General features: G+C 42.1%; 1 protein-coding gene across 3 annotated transcripts in view; it reads left to right on the top strand.

The window, feature by feature from the left end:
- INTS8 (integrator complex subunit 8) overlaps nucleotides 1-26,635 on the top strand; it is a 29,208-nt gene extending 2,573 nt beyond the window's left edge. For all 3 annotated transcript variants that reach the window (XM_081013859.1, XM_081013860.1, XM_081013858.1), the window contains 24 exons: nucleotides 734-805; nucleotides 2,674-2,725; nucleotides 7,397-7,579; nucleotides 8,141-8,248; nucleotides 8,555-8,704; nucleotides 9,519-9,619; nucleotides 11,373-11,514; nucleotides 12,292-12,362; nucleotides 12,928-13,103; nucleotides 14,280-14,413; nucleotides 14,861-14,971; nucleotides 16,199-16,400; nucleotides 16,803-16,924; nucleotides 20,168-20,352; nucleotides 20,759-20,792; nucleotides 21,979-22,035; nucleotides 22,126-22,187; nucleotides 24,047-24,165; nucleotides 24,856-24,959; nucleotides 25,329-25,379; nucleotides 25,526-25,599; nucleotides 25,677-25,741; nucleotides 26,064-26,107; nucleotides 26,287-26,635. In XM_081013859.1, coding sequence (XP_080869985.1) covers nucleotides 734-805; nucleotides 2,674-2,725; nucleotides 7,397-7,579; nucleotides 8,141-8,248; nucleotides 8,555-8,704; nucleotides 9,519-9,619; nucleotides 11,373-11,514; nucleotides 12,292-12,362; nucleotides 12,928-13,103; nucleotides 14,280-14,413; nucleotides 14,861-14,971; nucleotides 16,199-16,400; nucleotides 16,803-16,924; nucleotides 20,168-20,352; nucleotides 20,759-20,792; nucleotides 21,979-22,035; nucleotides 22,126-22,187; nucleotides 24,047-24,165; nucleotides 24,856-24,959; nucleotides 25,329-25,379; nucleotides 25,526-25,599; nucleotides 25,677-25,741; nucleotides 26,064-26,107; nucleotides 26,287-26,403 — 2,536 coding nt within the window. In that variant the 3' untranslated portion in view covers nucleotides 26,404-26,635. The remainder of the gene's footprint in view (nucleotides 1-733; nucleotides 806-2,673; nucleotides 2,726-7,396; nucleotides 7,580-8,140; nucleotides 8,249-8,554; nucleotides 8,705-9,518; nucleotides 9,620-11,372; nucleotides 11,515-12,291; nucleotides 12,363-12,927; nucleotides 13,104-14,279; nucleotides 14,414-14,860; nucleotides 14,972-16,198; nucleotides 16,401-16,802; nucleotides 16,925-20,167; nucleotides 20,353-20,758; nucleotides 20,793-21,978; nucleotides 22,036-22,125; nucleotides 22,188-24,046; nucleotides 24,166-24,855; nucleotides 24,960-25,328; nucleotides 25,380-25,525; nucleotides 25,600-25,676; nucleotides 25,742-26,063; nucleotides 26,108-26,286) is intronic.
- The last annotated feature ends 166 nt before the right edge of the window (nucleotides 26,636-26,801 follow it).

Below are 26,801 nucleotides of genomic sequence, written 5' to 3'. Positions count from 1 at the left end.
TCTTGATTATATTGCTTAAACTAAACTGGTCTAATTTGATAGTCCTATGACAAAAATGTTGTATGCACATTGGTTTGCAGTTTTCTTTGAGATTTAAACCAGCAGTTGTAATAAATCATTATTTTCAATGTGTACGTAGATCCCTAACTATAATATTATTTTGTAACTTACATAAAAGATCAAGGAAAATTATAGGGATATACTGTCACGTTATTGAATCGGAGGAGAGGTTGACCACAATCCCATTTTAAATGTGGTGTAGAGTCTTAGATCTATTTGTTGCCATTTTTCTTGGGTGGGGCATATGCAGTCATGGATAAAGTTTCACATATTTTTCCTTGTAAAATAGCTTTTTGCTACGTAGGAGCCATGCAAGAAAAAAGTTGGCAACTTCATGTGCAATACTATACATGATATTTTTTAGAATCGGATAGGCTGTTGGTGCTTTTTGATAACTTGTGACTATCACACTTTGAGTGCTGTTTTAATGTAGCACAAACTTTTGTTTGAAGCTGTAATAATGGATAGAGCTGATAATAATAATAATAATAATAATAATAATAATAATAATAATTTTTATTTATACCCCGCCCTCTCCGGCCAGAGCCGGGCTCAGGGCAGCTAACACTAGTAAAATTACAGTAAAAACATAATGGGGGCAAAAAAACAATTTAAAAATCAGGTTGTTTCCATGACTGAACTGTATGCTTATCACTTAACTTTCTTTTAATAGGGCTATTAGGACCATAGTCAAAAGCAGTTTTCCTGTCAAACAAGTGAAACCTGGTCCACCTCAGTTAAATGTGTAAGTTTGTGCATCTGTTTCAGACCCTTACAAACAATACATTAATCAACTTAACTCTAATTTTAGCAAGGCATAGCAGTGGTTTAACATCGTAGATCATTACAATAAATATTGTTCAGACGTTTAATATTATTGTTGGTTACATGGTCAATTGAAACTTTACTGTATTTTTTTTTAAAAGGGTGTGTGTGTGCATGCTGGTAAACTTTTTTTTTTTAAAGAACCCTGCCACTGAATTGATTGTAGCTGAGAATAGGTTCTGGTCCTATTAGAGCAAATTATATTCAGAAAAGTTTTGTAAAATGCCTAAAATTTAAAAACTGAATCAATTCTCTATTACTGAAGTGTTGTTGGAGAAATTTAAAATGCCGTAAACAAAAAAAAAATTTTTGTTTTCTTAAATTCAGAAGATGTAAGCTGTTTTGGAAATCTAAATATAGGGGCATCCATTTAATATTGCCTGGAGGATGCGGACCATTTGGATCCCTTCCAATCAGGATTCAGGCCTCACCATGGGACTGAAACTGCCTTGGTCGCACTGGTTGATGATCTCCGGCGAGCTAGGGACAAAGGTGAGAGTTGTTTCCTGGTTCTGCTGGATCTCTCAGCGGCCTTTGATACAATCGACCATAACATCCTTCTGGACCGTCTAGAGGGGCTGGGAGCTGGGGGCACTGTTATACAGTGGTTTCGCTCCTTCCTCCTGGGCCGTGTTCAGAAAGTGGTGGTGGGGGATGAGTGTTCAGACCCCTGGGCCCTCACTTGTGGGGTGCCTCAGGGTTCCGTCCTCTCCCCCATACTTTTTAACATCTATATGAAGCCGCTGGGAGAGATCATCAGGGGATTTGGACTGGGTGTCCATCAATATGCAGATGATACCCAGCTCTACCTCTCTTTCAAATCAGAACCAGTGAAGGCGGTGAAGGTCCTGTGTGAGTGCCTGGAGGCGGTTGGAGGATGGATGGCGGCTAATGGATTGAAGTTGAATCCTGACAAGACAGAAGTATTGTTTTTGGGAGACAGGGGGCGGGCTGGTGTGGAGGACTCCCTGGTCCTGAATGGGGTAACTGTGCCCCTGAAGGACCAGGTGCGCAGCCTGGGAGTCATTTTGGACTCACAGCTGTCCATGGAGGCACAGGTCAATTCTGTATCCAGGGCAGCTGTCTACCAACTCCACCTGGTACGCAGGCTGAGACCCTACCTGCCCGCGGACTGTCTCGCCAGAGTGGTGCATGCTCTGGTTATCTCCCGCTTGGACTACTGCAATGCGCTCTACGTGGGGCTACCTTTGAAGGTGACCCGGAAACTACAATTAATCCAGAATGCGGCAGCTAGACTGGTGACTGGGGGCGGCTGCCGAGACCACATAACACCGGTCTTGAAAGACCTACATTGGCTCCCAGTACGTTTCCGAGCACAATTCAAAGTGTTGGTGTTGACCTTTAAAGCCCTAAACGGCCTCGGCCCAGTATACCTGAAGGAGCGTCTCCACCCCCATCGTTCTGCCCGGACACTGAGGTCCAGCGCCGAGGGCCTTCTGGCGGTTCCCTCATTGCGAGAAGCAAAGCTACAGGGAACCAGGCAGAGGGCCTTCTCGGTAGTGGCGCCCGCCCTGTGGAACGCCCTCCCACCAGATGTCAAAGCAATAAATAACTACCTGACATTTAGAGGGCATCTTAAGGCAGCCCTGTTCAGGGAAGCTTTTAATCTGTGATATTTTACTGTATTTTTTGTTTCTATGGAAGCCGCCCAGAGTGGCTGGGGAGACCCAGCCAGATGGGCGGGGTACAAATAATAAATTATTATTATTATTATTATTATTATTATTGAATGGTACGCTCATTGTTGCTTTTGCCTTTTTTATTTAGAATGAATCAGGTTCAGCAAGAAAAGGAAGTAACAGAAAATATCCTGAAAGTAGTAAGTGCCTTTTTCTTTGCTAGATGTGAATGTGAAGGAAAAAATGTGGAACTTTGGATCAATGTACTGAATTTAAACCCTTCCTGGATAAATATGGCCCTTCGTAACTTTCTTTTCTTTTCAATAGTTTATTTGCCATAGCATATATTCCAAACATTCTCATGCTCTTAAAAACCATAGAATAACACGTCATGTGCTCCAATCTCATTAAAAGGAAGGAATACATTAAGATGTGAGTGAAAATTAAGATGTGAGTGTATTAACAGAGCAACTCCTCTTGCTTTATTGGAGACACTGGCTGTAAATTTTTGCCCAACCCATGACTGTGTAAATAAATAACTGTCTGCTTTATGAGTTCCTTGCAAGAATACTTATGTGTGGGTCCATTTTGGATAAATATGTTGCCCTTCTGGCCTGTTTTACCACATTTCCCAGTCCCTTCACATTTAAAGTAATTATGTTGGTGTCTGTACTCATTCTGACAGGTGGCTATTACCGTATTTTTCGCTCTATAACACGCACCCGACCATAACACGCACGTAGTTTTTAGAGGAGGAAAATCCGTAGGCATGCCACCCGTAGGCATTTCCTCCATAACACGCACAGACATTTCCCCTTACTTTCTAGGAGGAAAAAAGTGAGTGTTATGGTGCAAAAAATACGGTAATTACCCCCCCCCCCAATTAAGTTGTTCTATAAAGTTATTGTCATTATGGCAGATAGCAGTGAGCGACTGCCGTCGCTGTGCAGGCGATGTCGACAAATCAGGTTCTTGAACACTAGTTTCTAAGATTTCCTGTGCTAAGGATCTACAGTTCCTGAGTCCCTGATCCACGCCGCTATTAAGTGTCCCGTATACTGTTGCGGGTGGCGCTGTGGGTTAAACCACAGAGCCTAGGACTTGCTGATCAGAAGGTTGGCGGTTCGAATCCCCGCGATGGGGTGAGCTCCCGTTGCTCCCCTGCTCCTGCCAACCTATCAGTTCGAAAGTACGCCAAAGTGCAAGTAGATAAATAGGTACCGCTCCAGCGGGAAGGTAAACGGCGTTTCCGTTCGTTGCTCTGGTTTGCCAGAAGCGGCTTAGTCATGCTGGCCACATGACCTGGAAGCTGTACGCCGGCTCCCTCGGCCAATAAAGCGAGATGAGCACCGCAACCCCAGAGTCGGTCACGACTGGACCTAATGGTCAGGGGTCCCTTTACCTTTACCTATACTGTCATACCTTGGGTTACAGACTCTTCAGGTTGTATTTTTTTGGGTTACGGACCGCCGAAACCCGGAAGTACCGGAACAGGTTACTTCTGGGTTTCGGCGGCTGCGCATGTGCAGAAGTACTAAATCGTGCTTTGCACATGCGCAGAAGTGCTGAATCGCAACCTGCACATGCGCAGACGCGCCACTGCAGGTTGTGAAGGCTGCGGGTTGCGAACGTGCATCCTGCACCGATCACGTTCGCAACCCGAGCATCCACTGTACTATACGCAGTTGCTGCATCTTCTGTGCAGGCAGATGTGCTGTTACGTCCGCTGCTAAGTCCTTCACCCAAGTTTTGGGTGAATCAATGCAGCAAAATGCAGCAAAATGAGGGACTCCAACAAGCAGTGATGCTACTGCCTTATGTGGTGAACCCAATTCCTGATCCTCAAGCTCCCTCATTGAGAGCCAGGCTGATGTTGTGACCATACCTGCCTCACTGTAACGTTTTTCCCCCACCGAATCTCAGATTTTGCTTGCTGAAGGGGACTGGACTGTGCTTGTGTTTCGTATTTTGATGAATAGTTCCTTGTGTGAGGTGGTATTGAGGATAATGGGTTTTCGTGAAGACTCCTTGGATTGAAAATCGATTGGGTATGTTGTAGGAATCTTGAACTCTGCAGAAATCTTTAAAAGACTGGATTTCAAAAGTTCAAGCCTTCTGATAATCCCTTGTTGCTCTTCCATTGGGAGGTTTTTAAAAGAGCATTTCAAATTCTCCTCCCAGTTGCAGTTGTCTTTGGTTAAATCTTCTGATTCCAGGCACTTGATCAGATCCTTTGAGGGGGGGTTGCTTAGGCTATTTTGAATTCTCCTTATTGGTGTCCTGTTGTTGTTGTGATGGCCAGCTGCTTTAGGGTTATCTAATAATGGCAATATAGTCAAATTTTTTAAAAGCTTGTGTTGGAAAAACTGCCATATCAGTCAGCATAGACTTGGCATGTTGTAACATTGTCAGGATACTGGGACTCCTGAAAGATAGTAAAACTTTCTGTGTTTGTTTGGGGCAGATCAGAGACTCTTTTAGCTGATAGAAATGTGGACCAAGGTAGGAATCTGCCTTTATAGGTGCATATTGTAAGGTTGACTTGGTTTGCTTGCAGCACTAAATGTTGCTGCTCTTTCATTTCATTGCCAGACTTCTGGCTTGAGTTCTCTCAAGGTTTGGAACTCTTTTTTTTCCCTTTTTTTTTTTTAATCTCCTTAGCTCGTGGGGCGTTAGAGGAGGTACCTTTGAAACCCTGTGACAACTCGAGTAGATCTCCCTACCGAGTGTCCCCTTGACCTTACTGATCAAAATATTCATTTTGGAATGTAGTAAGTTCAGTGTTTGACAAATCAATTGTTTTAGCTGTCATTAGAATCAGCTCAGCTGGGTTCTCCTGAGTAGCACTCGGGTTCGTCTCAGCCTTCTGGGGTTCTGAATTTGCCTTATTATGATTGCTGTTGGGCTCCCCGATAGTGCTGATAGGATCTTCATATGAATCTCCATGTACTTCAGGTAGCACTGCAAAGCGATTGTGAAAGGGAACTTGTGCAGACGTAGCAAGACATGTTGAGGGGGGGAAATTCCGATCTTAGACTGTTTAGCTGTGGGGGGGGGTGAGTAGTCCTCAATTTCTCTAAAACGTTTGTTTGGCCCCCTGATCATCCTTCCCACCAGTTAGTGTGCCAGACTGGTCAGAGGGCAATTAAAAATTACAGAGCAGCCGGCTTAATTAAGCATAGGTTTACTCTAGAAACACTATTGTTGTTTTTGAGTGAGTTGAACCTCCCGCAACCTCTTATCAGCATTAATAGTTGAAGCTGCTTGGGTGGCTGGGGCATGTTTTGACTACTGCCAGCTTTATCTTCCAAGAATACTGAATAATTTCCTTTCAGGAACCCTACATTTCAGACAGCTGGGAAACAGGTGGCACTGTGGTCTAAACCACCGAGCCTTGGGCTTGCCGATCAAAAGGTTGGCGATTCGAATCCCTGCGACGGGGTGAGCTCCCGTTGCTTGGTCCCAGCTCCTGCCAACCTAGCAGTTTGAAAGCACGTCAAAGTGCAAGTAGATTAATAGGTACTGCTCCGGCGGGAAGGCAAACGGCGTTTCTGTGTGCTGCTCTGGTTTCGCCAGAAGCGGCTTAGCCATGACCCGGAAAAACTGTCTGTGGAGCAGACAAACGTCGGCTCCCTCAGCCTGTAAAGTGAGATGAGCGCCGCAACCCCAGAGCCGTTCGCAACTGGACTTAGCTGTCAGGGGTCCCTTTACCTTTACACTTCAGACAACTGTAAGTCTGTGTATAGGCTGAATGTAAACTCCCCCCTCTGAATTATCTTGCAGCTACTGTCCTCAGTTCAATTAATTAGCTTATGTAGGTAACAATTTAAGATTTTAAGGAGGTTTTCTCACCGCTGCTGTATCGTAGTCGCCATCTTTCTTGTAACTTTCCTGTGACCCTGTTGGTGCCCTCTTATTTGTGGTCTAATTCCGGGTCCATGTTATAAGAAAGAGTTTGTTCAAGGAGGTCGGGGTGGAGAACCTCTGACCCACGGGCCTAATTTGGTCTGCCAGGTCATTTTGGCTAAGTCATTCCCACCTGCTCCTACACCTTGTGTCATATACGATGTAAGGTATGGGATAGATAAAAACCTGTCTCAGGGATTAGCTGATTGGCAGTGTCTGTAAAACCCTATGCAAAGCGCTGTGTGAAATAGTGCTTTAAAGGGGGCTACTGGAGACAACTTTGGGCTAAAAGATCACCTGGTGTCATTTGTGAGGTCAGTTGATGGACCCGGCACACTCTACCTGGAAGGGGGTGGGACACATAATGATCTGGTCTGCCGGACAGATGCAGCTCCCCACCCCGAAGGAAATGTTCTTATGTATGTGTATTGTGGTGCAAGGAACTAGGCCACAAAAGCACAGGAAGAAAGAGCCAGGCTCTTTTCACAAGTTACTGGTCTTATTCCCTCATTCATTCATATTTTTATTTATTTATTTCTTAAATTTATTTGCCACCCTTCATCACAAGATGTCAGGGCTGTTCACAGAATAAAATACAAGATAAAAACACAAGTAAATAATTGAAACAAAAGCAACAATAATCTTCTCTTCTCACAGGCACATTTAAAGTTGGTGTATAATTTTAATCAGCCAAAGGCCTGGTTGAAGATTGTGATTGAATTCAGTAGGACATGCTTCTGAGTGAGCATGTTTAGGACTGTGATGTTACTTCTGAAGTGTGCAAGATAATCTGAACCGGAAGCCAATTAAAGGGTTATTGTTTGGGGTTAAGTAAGTTAGTAAGATCCTGTGCTGCTTATGGAGTAAAGGAGAACTTTGTGCTAAATATTCTAAATATAATGAACACATTGAATAAATAAGTGGCAATAATAACTGGATACATGCATTTCTTTGGGTCGTTACAGCTAAAAGAACAGGCTGCTGATTCCATTCTGGTCTTAGAAGGAGCACTCAAATTAAATAAAGATCTTTATATTCACACAATACGGACTCTAGATTTGCTAGCCATGGACCCTGGTGCGGTTAATGGAGAAACAGAGACTTCCACAGCGGGATTCAACATCAGTGCTGAGGAACTGCAGTGTCAGGTATGCCAGACATTTTGCCTGAAAGCATAGCTGCTGAAATGGTGGTGCTTATGATGTAATTCATGATGCCTCAAAGCACCACTATTATTCTATATTCAAGCTTCCTTGATTTACCTGTGGCTTCTAAGCTAATTTCATATTTAATTATTTCATAAAATGCATATATCACTTGAATGTGTATTTTTTAAAAATAAATAAATCTCAAAGTGGTTTACAAAAAGTAAGCTTCAAGTATGGAGTCTTACAATTATCTCTAGGCCTCTGTTCCTTTCCCAATTATTACTAAGTTCAATTTGGATATTTTCCAATTGTTGGAAACGGAAGGAAAACCCATATTCAAGCAAATATGTACCACAGAGTCTTCGACACTCTGAGCATAGTCAATCTTTTCCTTCAAGCTTTTCTCAAAGATTGTGGCAGACACAGATATTTTATATATCTACCATAGTTTTGTTTGTTTAGATAATTTATATCCTGCACTTTCAACATAGATTTATGTTCCCACAGCGTAAGAAACAAAAAATATAATTTTGAAAGAAATGCTGCTTGTTTGTGTTTCAGGTCTGCTATGATTTAGGTGCCATCTATTTTCAGCAAGGTTCCACAGATTCTGCTCTTTATGGAAACGCCAGAGAGAAATTTTTTAGAACCAAGGAACTGATTTCAAAGGTAAGTCATTCAACAATAGGCAGCTCATTTCAGTTTTTGCATGTGTAACCAAATATTTCACATTCATGCAATGCGATCTAGTGCTCACTTTAACTAGATATATCCTGTGAGCAATTTGGGTTTACCTATTTGGGTTTCCTGATCCTTTGTCTTAAGTACAAGAAAACTGAGTTTTCCATTGGAACATGTAATGCATAATGTTTATACATTTAGGAAATGATTTCATCATATATAGCCTTTGAAAACATTTGTCTTAAATATTGAATTATTTTAAAGTTACTGATAGAAATTGGATATTTCTTACAGATTGGCTCTTCGCTTCATTGCATCATAGATGAAAAAAGGTTAGCTGGTTACTGCCAAGCTTGTGGAGTTCTTGCACCTTCTGACAATACTTCACAGCCATCAACTCCTTACAGTCAAATCCACAGCTGTTTAAGATCTGGCAGTTATCAGGTAAAGGATTTGCAAAGCTTGAATTGCACATCATGTGATCCTTATATTAGTCTGCTTGTTTATTCCTCAAGTAAGGTAAAAAGGTAAACGGTAAATGACCCCTAGGTGGTTAAGTCCAGTCAAAGGCGACTACGGGGTGTGGCGCTCATCTTACTTTTCAGGTTGAGGGAGCTGGTGTTTGTCACAGACAGCTTTCCAGGTCATGTGGCCAGCATGACTAAACCACTTGTGGTGCAACTGAACACCGTGACAGAAGCCAGAACGCATGGAAACGCCTTTTACCTTCCCACCGCAGCAGTACCTATTTATCTACTTGCACTGGCATGCTTTCAAACTGCTAAGTTGGCAGAACTGGGACAGAGCAGAGTGGTTTAGACCAGAGTGCCCCCCGCGTACCTATTCCTCAAGTATATTATTAGTAGTAAGCAGAATATTATTAAGTAGTCTGCTGTATATAGGAATTGTTATTCTCCTGAGAATAAAAACCAGATAGAACCAAAGCTGTCTCTTTTAATTTTGTGTTGTAATCAATTGGTTACATAAATAATAAAAAAGAAGTTCATCATACTTTTAAAACCTTTTCACATTCTGATTTTCGCAGCACGCTTTGTATATTGACATGTTTTTAAGTTCAGAACAATGAAAAATAACATTTCACATCTGTATAAGTTAATTTAATATCTGTATAAGTTGAGTTGTTGTTGCAGTATCCAGTAAACTGGTTCCAGCTAACTTTGAAACTATTCCGTCTTGGTGTTGGGTCAAATGCCATATATTGTCAAACTGATTCATCTTCTCTCTGCATGTACTTCAGGAATTAGTGAAGATTTTCCTTGAAGATAACCAAACACCCAGTTTACCCGTTCAGTTCAGGCAATCAGTTCTCAGGGAACTCTCCCAGAAAGCTCAACAAGGGTGAGAAATAACTTGAATGAATCATTCCGATGCACGCTTTGCTTAACAGTTAAGGCCAGGCAGAAGGTATAGATTTCCGAGCAGTTGGCTCGGACCAGTTCCAAGCCAATTGGTACTTTCAGCTCATGGTTGACAACTTAAAACTCTGAGGTAATTTGGCCTGATTTGCTTGTAGTTCACATTATTTTTAAAATGTTGAACTACTTGCTTTTCATTATTAGAACAGCATTTCAAGCAGGAATTGAATAATCCTAGGTGATCCCTACTATTCCCTTAGTGTGAAAAGAATCAAAATGTTTCATTGGTTCAGTGCTGGGCTAACTTGTAAGCATTCTAAATGCATTTGAGGAATTCCCCCCCCCCCCCCAAAAAAAAAACTAGGTTCGAAGCATACGCTTTCTGTCTTTATTTCTTCCAAAAAAAAGAGTTAAGAAGCTGTATTTTATGTTGCCTCATTGAGGAACAATTTTTAGGGGACTAAATTATGGGTGTACAAGCAATCCTCTCAGGCACGGAAGAGCTGCCACTGCAAACGTGTTACCGCTACATATGGTTAATGGGGCAAGGTTTGGATTCCCTCTGGAATGCAAGAGTGAATATGAAAAAATAGTCTGTCAAACATTAAAAGCTTCCCTGACAGAAGGGAGAAGCATATCACCTGTCAGCATATTCCAGTGAAGCATATACTTAATGTGTGTCACCTAGGAGTACTTGAATATAACGTACCCTTGTCACTGCTATCTAGGTCAGGGTTAGGGAACCACAGGTTCAGGGGCCAAATGCTGACCTCAAGACTCTCCCTAGACCATACTCTCTCTTCTCAGACTACACACCTCAACAGGCCTTCTCTGTGCCCTTCTTGAGTGCTTAAGCCTGACTGTGTTATATCCCAGACTTCCAAGTGTGTAGAAACTTCTGACTTGAAGGGTGCAGATTTAAGATGGAAAAGTTTTTATACGCCAAAAGCAAGGAGATGCAAAATTGGGTGATTCCAGGGAAGTAGCCTGCTGTGACACGATATAAAAGGAATCAAGGCACCGAGATAAAGAAATTTCCTAGTTCTTTGGTGTTCTGGCTGACTAGTTTTAGAGTGAGTGTGTATATCAGGGGTAGGCAACCTAAGGCCCAGGGGCCGGATCTGGCCCAATCGCCTTCTCAATCCGTCCTGTGGACGGTCCAGGAATCTCTGTGTTTTTACATGAGTAGGATGTGTCTTTTTATTTAAAATGCATCTCTGGGTTATTTGTGGGGCCTGCCTGGTGTTTTTACATGAGTAGAATGTGTCCTTTTATTTAAAATGCATCTCTGGATTATTTGTGGGGCATAGGAATTTGTTCATTTCCCCCCCAAAAATATACTCCAGCCCCCCACATGGTCTGAGGGACGGTGGACCAGCCCACGTCTGAAAAAGGTTGCTGACCCCTGGTGTATTTCTATCCACAGTCCTGATGCCACATTCATAATCTCTGTTTTCTATCCTGATGATAAATGGGCTTTGAGGTTTTTTACCATTCAAGTGCATAAATTTTATGAAATAAATCAAACAAACAAACAAATAAGAGAATGGCTGGAATGCGAAAGATGAATTGTTTGCCCCATATCTTACTGTCCATCATCAATACCTTTCTCAAACTTGCTTCTGCAGTAGCCCCTTCTGGGCAGTCAAGCTGCATTCTGGAGTGTAAGAACTGTCCCTTGTGTCCTTTTATGTGCTTTTCTTCTAACAGCATGTGAACTTTCCGTATTCTTCTAGGAATGATGTCTTGGAAGAAATATGTTTCAAGGTGTGTGTGTGCAACAGTGTTTGTGATGTAATGCAAGGCCGACCAGTCGGTGTCCACTTTAACCAGCTGTTTCTTAGACCCACCAAAGAAAAAATAGACTTTCTCCTAGAGGTATGGAATTGTCCTCAGTTTTAGGCATATCTGCTTAAACTGTTTTCTAAGTTGCTTTTTAAAGCTACTGAATACAGCTTATTGATCCTAATGCACTTTTTAAGTGCTATGCTTTTCAGTGTTGCATCTGAACTAATGGGTGCTACTTACTTTTAAAATATGTGTTACTTAGTTTTGTGGCTATGAAATCATTAGCCGTTCAGTTATGGTATTGGGTAGCAGATTGGTTGACTAGATACATCTCCTTACCATTTAATTGTTGATTAGAGTTATCAGACAATTGAGTGTATACACTTAACTGCTTCAGAAGGTACACAACCAGCATGTGGAAGCCACAATACACAGTATGTTTTCAGATTGCCCTCACCCAAATGAACTAATGTTATGAATGTGAAAAGGTTATCTGCTGGCTAGCTTTAAGTCTGCCTTGACAAATACTTCAGGTAAATATCTGCTCTTTCATGGGATTGATTCAGACATTCAGTAGCATGCAGGGCTGCATTTGTGTAGAGGTGCTGTACTCATGAACCACTAAATCCATCTGGGATCTTATAACATTTCATATCGCTGTTGTTAGAATGTTTTTTTTCTCAGTGGCTAGCATGCTATCTTTATTACTCCTCTTTTGCATACTCTTTTGAGGGAGCTTATGAAAATGTCTATTTTCTGAAGGAGTATACGCAATATGAAAAAACAATTAAATGTGTGTGCTTTTGTTTTTGTTTTAAGCTTACTTAATTTTTCACTAAAGCTCAATTCAGTATTTCAACTTTGCAGGTATGTTCAAAATCAATACAAGTAGAAAGTGCTTCAGAATCCTCAAAAAGGAAAATGGCCTATTTTCTGAAGTAAGTATGCAGTCCTCCTTAAAAAGCTGATTAGTATCTTTCATTCAGGGAAGTAGCTAAGTGCTAAGTATATCAGGTCCTAAGATATCATTGGTACCAAGGAAGAAACAACATAATAGTGTTTGCCTGTAAGCTAAATAGGCCTCAGACGTTTTCTCAGCTTCAACAAATTCCCACATGTGCCACTTCTAAAAGGTGGGGTGATAACTGCTGGTGTAATTCGTGGTCAAACCTAAGCTAAATAACTCTTACGTAGAATGCTTTTTGTTCATTGCCATGATCCACTCTAGGTAGGTGATTCAAAAGGCAGTTGTAATTAAGACCTGCTGATTTCCTTAGCCGTTGCTACACAAGATACCAGTGTCTCAACAACTACCTTTCTCATGTGGTCAGTTGGAGACCTGGCATGATTCACTGTAAACGCAGTGATTAGTGAATAGCCCCTTGTTTAAAAACATCTTTGAATGTATATTCCAAATGTCATGCCACTACAAACTACACGAAGTGCTGCAATTTCTCTTTCTGCTAATCTTTGCTTAATGATACCTTTGATTGTTTTTTACAGAAATCTCTGTTTGGGTTTGGAAGACCTTCAACTTGTCTTCATGATTTCCTCCCATGAGCTCTTCATAGCGTTGCTGAAAGATGATGAACGAAAGCTGCTTATTGATCAAATGAGGAAAAGGTCGCCTCGAGTCAACTTAGGCACTAAGCCTATAACTTCATTTTATGATATTCCAGGTTATTTCCCCCCCCCCTTAAAATATTCCTTGATAGCTTTTTTTCTGAAGACAAATGACAGTCCTGCAGTAAGTTAAGCCCTGAGCGAAGAAGTAATCGGCTTATGCAACAAGTTGCTATAGTATGTGTTTTGGCAGTTATAGTAAATTCCTGTTAGCCATCATAGATGGCTAACATTGCAACCTGCATATTCAGAAGCCATGCACTTCTGACTACCAGGTGCTAGGGGTTCCAGCTCAATATGGGATATCTACAGGCCTGCAGTTCGCTACTCAATCTGCAATAGTTATCTCCCTGGCAAGCATCTGAGTGAAAAATCTAAACTGCACACCTGTAGCCAGTAGAGTACTGTTGCTTGCTGCGCTCTGGCTTGAAAGAGTTGAGATAATGGGACTAGCCAGTGCTAGGTTGTGAAGATGGTGCTATTGTCTTTTGCTTTAAGGGCTACTGGCCCTTCAGGGCAGAAATGAGAGTGGTAGAACCAAGCATACAATCTCAAGGTGCTCCTAGGAGCAGGAAAGAGATCTTTCTGCTTGCCTTCCCATCTTAATTCAGGGAGGCACAGAATTGGACTTACATGGCTTTCTGAGCTGCAGCTAGGATGACCCAGATTTACTTGGGAGTTGAGTTGGAGAGCTTAGAGCAGGAAAGAGGCATCATCTTGGGCATTATGTGAAACAGTGGGATATTGCTGTCATGCCGTATTTCTGAGACTGAGATTCTCTTAGAGACTATTTCTCGATCCCAAGAGTCTATTTGTTTATTGTTGTAACCCAATGCAGAATTTTCATTTTCCCTGTCTTGAAAAGGATGACCAAACACAGTGTGGATGTGTGGGTGGTAGGTACAGAAGTGTAACGTTTTTAAGGAATCCAAAATTAATGTGTCCTGAGGGCTATGACTACAAAGAGTCTTGATGCCCCCTGAAGGTTCCTGTGTATGTCTGTGTCTACGTATGGCAATGACATTAGCACTGTACATTCAAACATTTATATGATGGATAGCATTAATTAAAGTGATTTCATTTTGGTGTAAAATAAAAGCATCTTTAGTTGATCCATCTTTTCTTAAAAATGTCAATCTTTTGTCTGTTGCCTCCAGTTAGTTATAGCTTGGTTCAAGGAAAACTCAATATGATAAATTGCTCATTGACCTCCGTGATACTTTCTCTTCCAGCCTCAGCAAGTGTGAATATTGGTCAGCTTGAACATCAGCTTATATTATCAGCTGATCCCTGGAGGATCCGCCAAATTTTAATTGAATTGCATGGCATGACATCAGAACGCCAGTTCTGGACAGTTTCTAACAAGGTACTTTTAATTTTTTGACTACCGTATTTTTCCATTTATAAGACACCCCCATGTATAAGATGGCCCCTATCTGGGGGGACTAAATTTAAAGAAAATGAGGGGAGATGGCCCAAAGTTGTTGAACTTTTTTTAGGGGGAATTGCATGAGCACAATCACCCCAGTAGGGCTGTTGCTAGGGGTTGGCAAAGTGGGCAGCCGCTCCCCAGACACCACTGCAGCCAGAGTAAGCTCCTTAGAGCACACGCTTCCCACAGCAGCATGGGGGAGGGAATTGCGCACCCACCAACCAGCTGGCAGGCTGCGTTATCTGTGTATAGGACAACCCCAGTTTTTTGAGATGATTCTTGAGTCAAAAAACCTCGTCTAAGACATGGAAAAATAAGGAAAATTGTTTAAATGTGAGCTATATTACAGTTTTTGATTTCTGTGTTGTTGCTTTTTCTTAGTGGGAAGTGCCAAATGTTTACGGCAATGTAATCCTAGGGATCAAAGATAATTTGACCAGGGATTTGGTCTACATCCTTATGGCAAAGGGGCTACACTGCAGTACAGTCAAGGTGAGGTAATCATTATATTGCTAATAAGAATCTTGCCAATTACCATTATGGAATGCTACTAATAACTATTACTAGGACTGAGTATTATGTTGTTGGAGATTAAGCATGTGGGTTTTTTTAAAAAAAGATGGTGCCACTTTCCTATTCGTCGTGGTTGTTCCCTTCACTGCGATTTCCAGTGTCTTGGTCTTAGGGCCCAAATGGCATATTTGAGTTGCACATAAAGCCACCAGCGTTATGAGAGGGAAGTGTGGCTGACTGTTGTAATTTTAGGCTGTGCGCCTAATTTGCTCCATGTTCCTTTTGCCTGAAGACTACTGGCCTTTCAAGTGGGGTGGGATAGGTTTGTGGATGGGTTTCCCACTGTATATCAGCAATAGGTGCTCTGGAATTGTTCTGCCTTTTCTGGGCAGATCTGTTCTCACAACTGAGAAAGAGGCGTAGCTGGCTCCATAGCCTGCATTGCTGCGCAGAGCAAGGCAATTATGAGCATGAAAACATTGTGCTGCATGCAATATTTAGATATTTAAAAACCTACTACTTTGACTTTCCTTATTTTCTATGGGTTGATTTCAGTTTCTGTGGTTCAAAGTAATAATTTCGAAAGCCTACTAGCCCTTTAAGACAGGATGGAGATAGTCATGTGATAGACAGTCATGATGCAGCACAGTGATCTTCATAGGCTATGGGGGCATGGACACCATTGATTTTTATCCCAGCCTTCTTAGCAGCAACCAAAATCATGTGTGGAATTTAATTATTCCCTTTGCCTCCACCAAAACAAACCACCACTTTAGCAAGCGTATTGCATTATGTGCTTCTGTAGGCTAAATGTTTTATTACAGGACTCTGGACTTTTTGTTGTAGTACAGTGGTACCTCGGGTTACATACGCTTCAGGTTATATACGCTTCAGGTTACACACTCCGCTAACCCAGAAATAGTGCTTCAGGTTAAGAAGTTTGCTTCAGGATAAGAACAGAAATTGGGCTCCGGCGGCACGGCGGCGGCAGGAGGACCCATTAGCTAAAGTGGTGCTTCAGGTTAAGAACAGTTTCAGGTTAAGAACGGACCTCTGGAACGAATTAAGTACTTAACCCGAGGTACCACTGTACATGAATGTAGCTACTGTCAGCGCCCCCCCTAAAAAACCCCACTCTACATGCAACTAGAAGAGAAATGGGCAAACTCCTCACACTGTTTTTTTTAAAAATTGTTATTATTACAGGATTTTGTCCATGCAAAACAGCTTTTTGCCGCTTGCCTTGAACTTGTGACAGAGTTTTCTCCAAAGCTACGCCAAGTCATGCTGAACGAGGTGCTACTGTTGGACATTTATTCCCATGAAGCAGGAGCAGGGCTTTTGGGAGAAACACCCCCCTCTAACCTGATCAGCAGAGTTCGAGGTTACTTAGAAATGAGGGTTCCTGGTAAGAATGCTTGGCTAATTATGTGAGAAAACTTCTTCAGAAGCTTAGGATCAGAGGAGGGGAAATACTCCACAACTGATAGATATTAGCTTGTAATGCGAGTGAATGATTTTATTTGTATTCTCCAATCCTGGTGCTTGGGGGAAGGATGTCAGCAGGATGCTGAAGTAACATTGCTACACTTCAATCTTTATTGCTGTCAATTTTAATTATATTTAAATGTTTTAACAGATTTTAGCTTCTTAATGATAATTTTAATGTTTCTTGTAAACAAACGGCTTAGAGGTTTGACTGCAATAACGCGGTATATAAATTTTCTCAAACAAATAAACATGATATGCTTGTAAACATATAAGACGTTAAAAGTATCTAATCAGTTGCTCTTTAAAAATATTGTTTTAGATATTCCACTTCGACAAGTTGTAGCAGAGGAATGCGTTGCCTTTTTGTTGAATTGGAGGGAGAATGAGTACTTAACGATGCAAGTTCCTCTCCCACTGGTTCAGACCAATCCTTATGTGAAGGTAAGGCATGCTTTGGAACTGACTACCAATACATTTGAAATTGTATAAATCCTAAACTGTCTCCAGACTTACCTGTTATTCTGTTCAAATGCACCCAAATTAATGGAACTTTATTTTTCAACAACATTTGCTTGAACTCATCTGTCTAGATATAGATTGCATATAGATAGATATAGATATAGATATAGATATAGATATAGATATAGATACACCCATACATATACATATACATATACACATACCATATTTTTTGCTCCATAAGACACACTTTTTCCCTCCTAAAAAGTAAGGGGAAATGTGTGTGCGTCTTATGGAGCGAATGCAGGCGGGAGGCTCTGCTCAGTGCTCCCTTTAAAGAGCCGCGTGGAGTGTGTGCGCGGCTCTTGGGGGCTTTTCTGTGAGGTGGGAGAAGGGACTGACGGGCTGCCCTCTGTCCCTTCCCACACCTCCTGGAAAAGCCAGCAAGAGCCGCTGCTGGGCTCTGCTCAGCGCTCCCTTGTAAGGGCTCCCTTTCATCCCTCATCCTGCTTTGCTGGGAAGCCAGCAGAACAAGAGGCACTGCACAGCTATCGCTCTTGCTCTACTGGGTTCAGTGAGAGTTGTGCAGCTTGCTCTGCTGGCTTCTCAGTGAAGTGGGAGGAGGGATGGAAGGGTTTAAAGCAAGAAAAGCGAGAACCGCTTACATGCTCTGTGCAGAATATTTTATTTCTTGCTTTCCCCCTCTAAAAACTAGGTGCGTCTTAGGGAGCGAAAAACACGGTACACACAGCGCTTTTTTCCTAAAATAATGTTTAGGGGTGCTCTCATTTTGACTCAAGAAAATCACCATTTGATAGTTCAGATTGGGAGACATAAAAACAGTAAATGGACAAAAGTACAAAGATTCACAAAATGTGGTATGTGCTAAACTTGTTGAAATTCTAAATTTCAAAAGCACGTGTTATATGAGGTGTAAGAGTTTGTCTGCTGCCAGGAAAGAGTAAAACATTCTGGACATGCACAAGCAACTTTGGGTTTCCCCGAAGTACCGTATTTTTCGCACCATAGGACGCACTTTTTCCCTCCTAAAAAGCAAGGGAAAATGTGTGTGCGTCCTATGGAGCGAATGCAGGGGGGAGGCAGGCGGGAAAAGCCCTCAAGAGCCGCACACAAGCTTCGTCCGCTCTTGCGGACTTTTCTCTAGGAGGGAGAAGGGACTGACTGGCTGCAGCAGTCCCTTCTCCCTCCTGGGGGAAAAGCCCCCAAGAGCGGCACCCTCTTTAAAGGCTGCGCGGCTCCTGCGGGCTTTTCTACGAGGTGGGGGAATCCCCCCACCTCCCAGAAAAGCCAGGAGAAGCCGCACAGCCCCTTTAAAGAGCGCGCGGCTTCTGCGGGAGTTGGGGGAAGCTGCAGCAGATTCCCTCCTCCCGGGCTCCCTTTGAAGCGGCAATGTGGGAGGGGAGCAGCTTACACTCGTGTAAGCAGCTCCTCTCCCACTTTCCTGCTTCAAAGCAACCACGGAGGAGGGAAAGAGGGGACTCATGGATCCTCTTCGCTGCTCGAGGCTGCAGCAGATTCCCTCCTCCCGGGCTCCCTTTGAAGCAGCAAAGTGGGAGGGGAGCAGCTTACACTCGTGTAAGCAGCTCCTCTCCCACTTTCCTGCTTCAAAGCAACCACGGAGGAGGGAAAGAGGGGACCCATGGATCCTCTTCGCTGCTCGAGGCTGCAGCAGATTCCCTCCTCCCGGGCTCCCTTTGAAGCAGCAAAGTGGGAGGGGAGCAGCTTACACTCGTGTAAGCAGCTCCTCTCCCACTTTCCTCCTTCAAAGCAACTACGGAGGAGGGAAGGAAGGGGACCATGGATCCTCCGCTGCTGGAGGCTTCAGCGGATTCCTCCTCCGTAATTGCTTTGAAGCAGGAAAGTGGGAGGGGGGCAGTTTACACTCGTGTAAGCAGCTCCTCTCCCACTTTCCTGCTTCAAAGCAACCACGGAGGAGGGAAAGAGGGGACCCATGGATCCTCTTCGCTGCTCGAGGCTGCAGCAGATTCCCTCCTCCCGGGCTCCCTTTGAAGCAGCAAAGTGGGAGGGGAGCAGCTTACACTCGTGTAAGCAGCTCCTCTCCCACTTTCCTCCTTCAAAGCAACTACGGAGGAGGGAAGGAAGGGGACCATGGATCCTCCGCTGCTGGAGGCTTCAGCGGATTCCTCCTCCGTAATTGCTTTGAAGCAGCAAAGTGGGAGGGGAGCAGCTTACACTCGTGTAAGCAGCTCCTCTCCCACTTTCCTCCTTCAAAGCAACCACGGAGGAGAGAAGGAAGGGGACCATGGATCCTCCGCTGCTCACGGCTGCAGCGGATTCCTCCTCCTTGATTGCTGGGAGTTTCTCTGGGCAGGAATTCCCTCAGCTTAAGTGGGGTGGGGGAAGTGTGGCAGGTAGGGGGGTACTGAGAGACACATGTCTCTCAGATGAAAATTGGGAGTGGGCATTGTGTGAAGTGGCTGTGGATCTCCTGCCGCAGAACTGTAGGACTGTATAGAGTTGGGAGGTCCACCCAAGGGTCATCTAGCCCAGCCCCCTCACAATGTAGGAATCACAGCTAAAGAACGCCAGGCAGATGGTCCCCCAACCGCTGCTTAAAAGCCTCCAGTGGTGGAGACCCAAACACCTTCCGAGGTCATAGAATTGCAGGGTTGGAAGGGAACCCCAGGAGTTATCTAGTCCAGCCCCGGTGGACAGCGGGCGCAATCCATCCCGTTGCGCAGGACTAAAGATGCTGTGCAAGGCTAAAGAAGAAGCCAAGGCAGTGAGCGGGATGGATCGCGCTTGCTGCCTTGTCTTCTTTAGCTGCACTGGAGAGGTTTAGCTCCTGGCTGGAGAGGTTGCGCGGCTATAGATCCCGCGCACTGTCTTGGCTTCTTTGCTCTTTGGGGCTGGGGGGGGGAACCCGGGCTTCCCCCGCAGCCCCGAGAAGCTCTGGGAGAAGTGGACAGGCTGCATGCAGCCTGTCCGTTGCTCTTTGGGGCTGGGGGGGGGGATAATATTTTTTTCCTTGATTTCCCCCTCTAAAAACTAGGTGCGTCCTGTGGTCCGGTGCGTCCAATAGAGCGAAAAATACGGTAGGTCTCTGGGTTGTGTAGCTGAGGATTTCTTTGCCAGATTTGATTTCCTAGCTGTAACCAGGCATAGATTGCTGGAAAAAGAAACAGCGTGCCTTGAGAGCTTTCAAAGACTGACTGTTCCTTCTTGGTGGTGTGTTTTGCTTAGCTTGGACAGCTTTTGGCTGCCACATGTAAAGATCTTCCTGGACCCAAAGAAAGTAGACGGGCAGCGAAAGACCTTTGGGAGGTGGTTGTACAGATCTGCAGTGTAACCAACCAACACAAACGAGGGAATGATGGCAGAGTGAGCTTAATAAAGCAGAGAGATTCAACGTTGGGCATAATGTACAGGTAAGTTGCTATAGTTTTTTAAAAAATACAACTCAAAGCCAAAATAGGTGTCTTCTGAACATGGGTGTACCTGTAGCCAACATTAGGAAGAGCTACAACATTGCTCCACCCCTAAATTGATTCTAATTAAATTAATTATTGCATAGGATTAATTGAATATATGGGTGGGGAGGGGAAAGAGTAAACTGACCTGCTTATTTGAGCCCCTTAGAGTTTATAGCACCCTGTTCTGAGGTTGAAGATACACTTCAGCATTTTGGTTCAGGTCTGATGGTTGATTGTACATTGTAGTTCCTGTTGTATTAAAATTTGCTTTTAAAACCTTTTACAAATAAATTGAGTAAATATAAATAATGAATTACTTTAAATAATTGATAACAGTAACCACATGTCTTCTATTATTTAGGAGTGAGCTGCTCTCTTTTATCAAAAAGTTGCGGGTGAGTTTGGAGCTAAAGTTTTTGCAATGGACTAACCCAGTAAAAAAAAAACTGTTGTAGGAAAATACTTTGCGGGCGGATATTATCTTTTTCTTGAGAAATGTGTTATTTCCTCATCCTTCGTTCAAAGGGAGTTGTAACAGGAGATGCATTCCCCTTTGTCAAGACGAGTTTGCCAAATTCCAGATAGATGCTAGAATAAATGTAATAAACTGAAGCAAATCAATCAAACACCAGAGAGATGGGTGACTACTTCTGTGTGCTCAGTGGACAGTCCCCTTTTTCAAATTGACTCTGCCTCTATTGTTTAGGTTGCTTGTTTTATCATTGATTTAACAAAGAGGCTGCATTTGACTCCACAAACTGAGAAATACATAGAATGAAAATTATAGAATCACAGAACTGTAGAATTGGAAGGGATTCTGAGAATCATCTAGTACAGCCCCCTCCAATGCAGGAATCTGCAGCTGTACCATCTGGGGATCAAACCTGCAACATTTGCATTACCAGCACCATGTTCTGAGCTATCCAGGCTTAGCTATATATTGTATATTACCAATAATATACACCAGACTTTCTAGAAACAACAGTGCAGTGGTAGGAAACAAGCTCCCTGTTCTGAATAGAAGGAATACTACTGGCCCAACCCTAAACATGCAGCTGGCCATATAAATTTTTGCCTACAGATAAATAGCTTGGGTAACTTACCTAAGAATTGCTACTTAGTGTTTTAGTGTTGTTAGCCGCCCTGAGCCCGGCTTCGGCTGGGGAGGGCGGGATATAAATAAAATTTATTATTTATTATTATTATTATTACTTAAATATATTTTCGCAAGTAATTGCAAGAACGCCTGTTCTGTACAGTGCCATATTTTTAAATGTTGGTGAGATTTGGAAAGGCAGTCGTTTTAATCAAGTGTGCATCGTAGGCCATGCAGCTTTTTTATTATTTAGACTTGAGAAATGCAAAGAATGACACGCATCTCTTGCAAAATGGCCTTAAGCTGTGTGTGAAGTTGTATAATTTTCTACGACATGTAATATACTTATCAGTAATCTAAGAGGCTATGTATATAGATTTCATTTCAAAGTTGTATAAGCATTTTGAAAGTTTGCAAAGAAAAACTGGATTTCCCTGACACTGAAAAGAAGCATTGTATCATGTACTTTTGTTTTTCCGCTATAGGAGCCTCTAGTTTTGACAACAATATTATCTTTGTTTGTCAAGCTTCATAATGTTCGGGTAAGTGCAGTACTCTTCTTATCATAAATATTTGACTTTGATGTCTGCCTCTCGGACTCATTTCCCATATCATATTCTTTCCTCTTCTAGGAAGACATTGTGAATGATATTACCGCAGAACATATTTCTATTTGGCCATCATCCATTCCTAAGTAAGAAAATTGTTTTTGTTCCAATTATAATTGCGAAATGTGCTTTTCTGGGGATCTGCAGATTGCTTCTTGGTCCTGAATGTCTTGTTTCAAGGGTTGTCTATGTGTTACCGTATTTTTTGCTCCTTGAGATGCACTTTTTTCCTCCTAAAAAGTAAGGGGAAATGTCTGTGCGTCTTGTGGAGCGAATGTGTGGTCGATCGCTGGCTCCCTTTCTGGCCCCGCCCCCTTGCCCAGGCCTCCATTGTTGAATGTTCTGCTGACTGGCTGATTAGATTATTTGTCAGGAAACTGCAGAAACGGCTCCCTTTCCTTTCCTAAAGAAGCTGCAGAACTGTGAGTTGAACCCCATAAAAACAGGATTTTTTTCCCTTTGCAAAGTAAGCTCAACAACTTTGAGCTGATCCTCAAAAAAGGGATCTTTTCCCCTTTACAAAAGAAGCTGCAGAACTGTGAGCAGATCCCTCAAAAATGGCGCTTCCCCCCTTTTCTTCTCTAAAAACTAGGTGCGTCTTATGATCAGGTGCATCTTATGGAGCGAAAACTGCGGCAATTATATTTTAAGAGTCTTTCAGGAACAACTCTGTGCCTTCCATTTTAAAGAATAAAAAGGCTTTTCTGTCAGTTATGCAAGGAACTACACCTTCCATTCTGTTTTCCCCAGAGAGGGCAATGCCTTTTTGTTAAATCTAGAATATTTAGGGCTTGATGCCTTTTGGTTGTGCTTGACTAACTACTCTCATATAGTAATGAGCCTTTCTCAAAGCTTATGTGACAGCAGGTGATGCCTGAGGAGGACTCTGAGTTTGTTAGGCGAATTGGATAATGATCAGCCTGGAGAGACTATGACAAATGAATATATATGGAACGTTATGGGGCAATTCCCCATCCTTCCTAGGGTGGCTCAAGCCAGTTTTGGCAGTGCATCATGTAGGATGGTAACTGTACATCTTAAGCCTGGAGCCAGTCTAACGCCAATAATGGAATCCCTGTCTGCTCTATGTATCTCCTGGTTGATGTGTTTTGTTGGAATGGCTGTGAAATGCATTCTGAACAGTTGGAAAGAGAGTTATTTAATCCTGGCTGATAATGGTGAGGGAGAATAGGAGAATTAATGAAGTGGAAAACTGCTTATGACTTCTTTCCTGTGTGACTAGACCACTGTAATAAGATTGCATTCTTCTTCTTTTAGATTTACACACCACCCTTCTTCAAAAGATCTTAGGGCGGTTCACAAAATAAAAATACAAGATAAAAGCACAAATAATTAGTTGAAACAGAAACAAAAAAATCAGTAACCCCCCCTTTCCACAAACACATTTAAAATGCTGTAGAATATTAATAAGAAAATACATTTTCTTATGTTTCCACCCTCTGTGGCGGGGGCACACGAAGAAGAGCCTCAGATGATGAATTCAGAGTCTGGGTCAGTTTATACGGGGAGAGGCAGTCCTTGAGGTATTGCAGTCCTGAGTCATTTAGGGCTTTATAGGTCAAAACCAACACTTGGGCCCAGAAATGAATTGGCAGCCAGTGCAGTCAGGCCAGGATCAGTGTAATATGCTCAAACCAACTTGCCCTGGTGAGCAACCTGGCTGCCAAATTCTGCACCAGCTGCAGACAAAAATGAAGTGGCTTATGCTGCAGCCTGGCTGTAACACTCTTGCTTCTTCCTGATCACACTTAACATGCCCAAGTGGTGGTATTTCTGTGATCCTGGGGTACTTTAATCATACACAGGAAATGTGTTTAAATAGTGCATGACGATGTGAGAGTTTAATTACATCTTTAAAATTTAAGCGCTACAGTTTCAATTTAAAAGTAGGTGACGGATGTTATAAAATGTTTTGTCTTTTCAGCTTGCAGTCAGTGGATTTTGAAGCTGTAGCTGTTACTATCAAAGAGTTGGTCAGTTATGCACTGACTGTAAATTCAAATAATCACTTCTGGTTAATCATTCAAGCAGATATTTATTTTGGTAAGTTGAATGAACTTCTTCCTCTCACTCTTTCATTTGTGTTGCTGGCTGTCTTCACACACACACACACACACACACACACACACAGACACACATATATATCTTGTTATGTAAGATATAAGGAAAGGTTTGGTGAATAATAGACTCCTCTGGAAGCAATGCCTGGAATCGCAAGTGGGGCGTTCTGTCTCATGAGTAGTCATTCTTCTTGGAGAGCAGCTTCAAAAATAAACAGGTTACCAGCCTGCTTAAAAGGTTTGATTTGACTGCACACAGGTGGTGGTGTAGTGACAATAAAGGTTTATTATTTATTATTATTATTATTATAAAAGGTTTGTAGCTGCACTTTCATGCAGAAAGGAATCTTCTTCCTCCACAGCCAGTACAGAAATGTAGGCTTACTAGACCAGGCTTCCTAGCTAGCAGGACCTGTGGTCAGGGATGATGGGAATTGTAGTCTCAAAAACATCTGGAGGGCCGAGTTTGAGGAAGCCTGGACTAGACTCTTAACTGAAAATATGTTTTTTACCCTTGCTTCCTTAGTTGCCATAATAAATACTAACTACTGCTGTCTTCAGTTAATCTTACCTACTGCATGCTGTTTCAAGAGTCAGGAGAAAAATTGAAAATGCTTAGTGAATTAGTGTGGCATTTACTGCTTGTGTTTTTATTGCTCTCTCCCCAATGCAGCAACCAATCAGTACTCTGCTGCTCTTCACTACTATCTTCAAGCAGGAGCTGTGTGTTCGGATTTCTTTACCAAAATGGTACCGCCAGATGTATATACAGATCAGGTGAGTTACATGTCAGCATACAGGCAAAAGATGTTCTGCTTCAACATAAAATAGGGCTCTGATTTTCAAAGTTTGATAACACAAGTTCAGTCGATGGGTTTCCCTAGGCTCTGAGCAGTTCCAGAGCCAAAGAAATCTAGTTCTAGGTAAACCAGAAGCCTGTAGAAATTCATGTTGAGCAAAAGGATAATTGATATAGTTGCCAGATATATTTGCTCTGTTACTTTATTATTTCTAGCTTCAGCCAAAAAAAGTAGCAGGCTAAGTGCTTTGTTGAGGGGTTAGTTGTATCTGGAGTATCCGATGATTATCTCAGATGATTGGATACATTATAGACTTACTAAAAATGGTATATCCATTTCTCTCCAGGTGATAAAACGAATGATAAAATGTTGTTCTCTGCTCAACTGCCATACGCAGGTAAGGCATGTATCTGCTGTCTGCTAGAATAAAAAACAGACTTGTATAGTATAATATATATTGCAGTATAATATAAATGAATTATGAGCCTCCCTTATCAGGAGTTAGTGACATAGTTACATTTTATCAACTCTCAATTTTTCTAGGTAGCCATTTTGTGCCAGTTTCTTAGAGAAATAGATTATAAAACTGCATTTAAAGCACTTCAGGAGCAAAACAGGTAAGCAAGGTTTTAAATTTCCACATACTGTGCATTTGAATGCATTGACATACATTAACTAAAGGTTTCTTTCTTAGCCATGATGCAATGGACTCCTATTATGACTACATCTGGGATATTACCATCTTGGAATACTTGACATGTATCCTTTTATAAAAACAGCCACATGGGAAGGTTTGAAAACCAGGGTGGCTTATACTGTTGAATTGTGCTCACAGAAGGATCCTTTCCATCAAAGTATATAAACGTCACTTAATTTTTTTTCTGCTGTATGATTCCACGATTCTATTTTGTTGTATTTATGACATTTTTAAATGGTTTATTTTACTAAGATGAAAAAGATAATAAAGCAGAACTTCCATTCATAGGAGTATTTAATAATTGTGAGAGGCTAAAGGATCTGAAAACTGTCTATATAAAAGTCCTGCTCATTGTATTTCTAGGTTTCCTTAATTGTATTTCAGACCTTCATCATAAGCGAGGAGAGACAGACAAGAAACAAATAGCAGTAAGTTGCTGTTTAAGTTTCTTTTCTAGACTTAATAGTACCTCCCTTTTGCTACTCTGTGCTTTCTTCTGTGCAGCCATTACATAAACAATATGCATTGCATATAAAACATTGAAATGATTCTCAGAACTTGCTTATTGCCAGTACTAACTTACGCTGATGCTTGTTTCAATACTTAGATTAAAGCTATTGGGCAGACTGAGCTGAATTCCAGTAATCCGGAAGAAGTGCTACAGCTTGCTGCTCAAAGACGGAAAAAGAAGTTTCTTCAAGCAATGGCAAAACTTTACTTTTAGAGCACCATTTCTAAGAGAGCGAGAGAAAAGATGGCAGCTGCAAGTTATTTCCAACACTTTATTAACGCATAAGACTTTTTTTTTTTACAAATTTATAAACATACTGTGTGGCATTTTCCTATTTAGAAAACTTAAAAATTCTTCCTTTCTTTTTACAAGATTATACAGAAGCGGGTTAGCTTTTGTAATGCAAGCTGGCATAAAGAGGGACAGTAAACTACCTTGGACAGAGCATGACTCTCCCTAGTACTTAAGCTGTTGCAGAACAGTCTTAACTTCACCTGCTTGTTTTTTCACCCTTGCTTTGTGGCAGCTTTTCTTGTATAAAAGGAAAGATAGCACCTCATGAGGAAAGAGGTAGTATGTGACATTTATTCACGGTAAAGCAGGTGTTGTTC

This window comes from Podarcis pityusensis, assembly GCF_964106645.2.
Source record: "Podarcis pityusensis genome assembly, chromosome: 7".
Lineage (NCBI taxonomy): Eukaryota > Metazoa > Chordata > Lepidosauria > Squamata > Lacertidae > Podarcis > Podarcis pityusensis.
The sequence above is the reverse complement of the archived record's forward strand: the minus strand, read 5'-3'. Positions and strand labels throughout refer to the sequence as shown.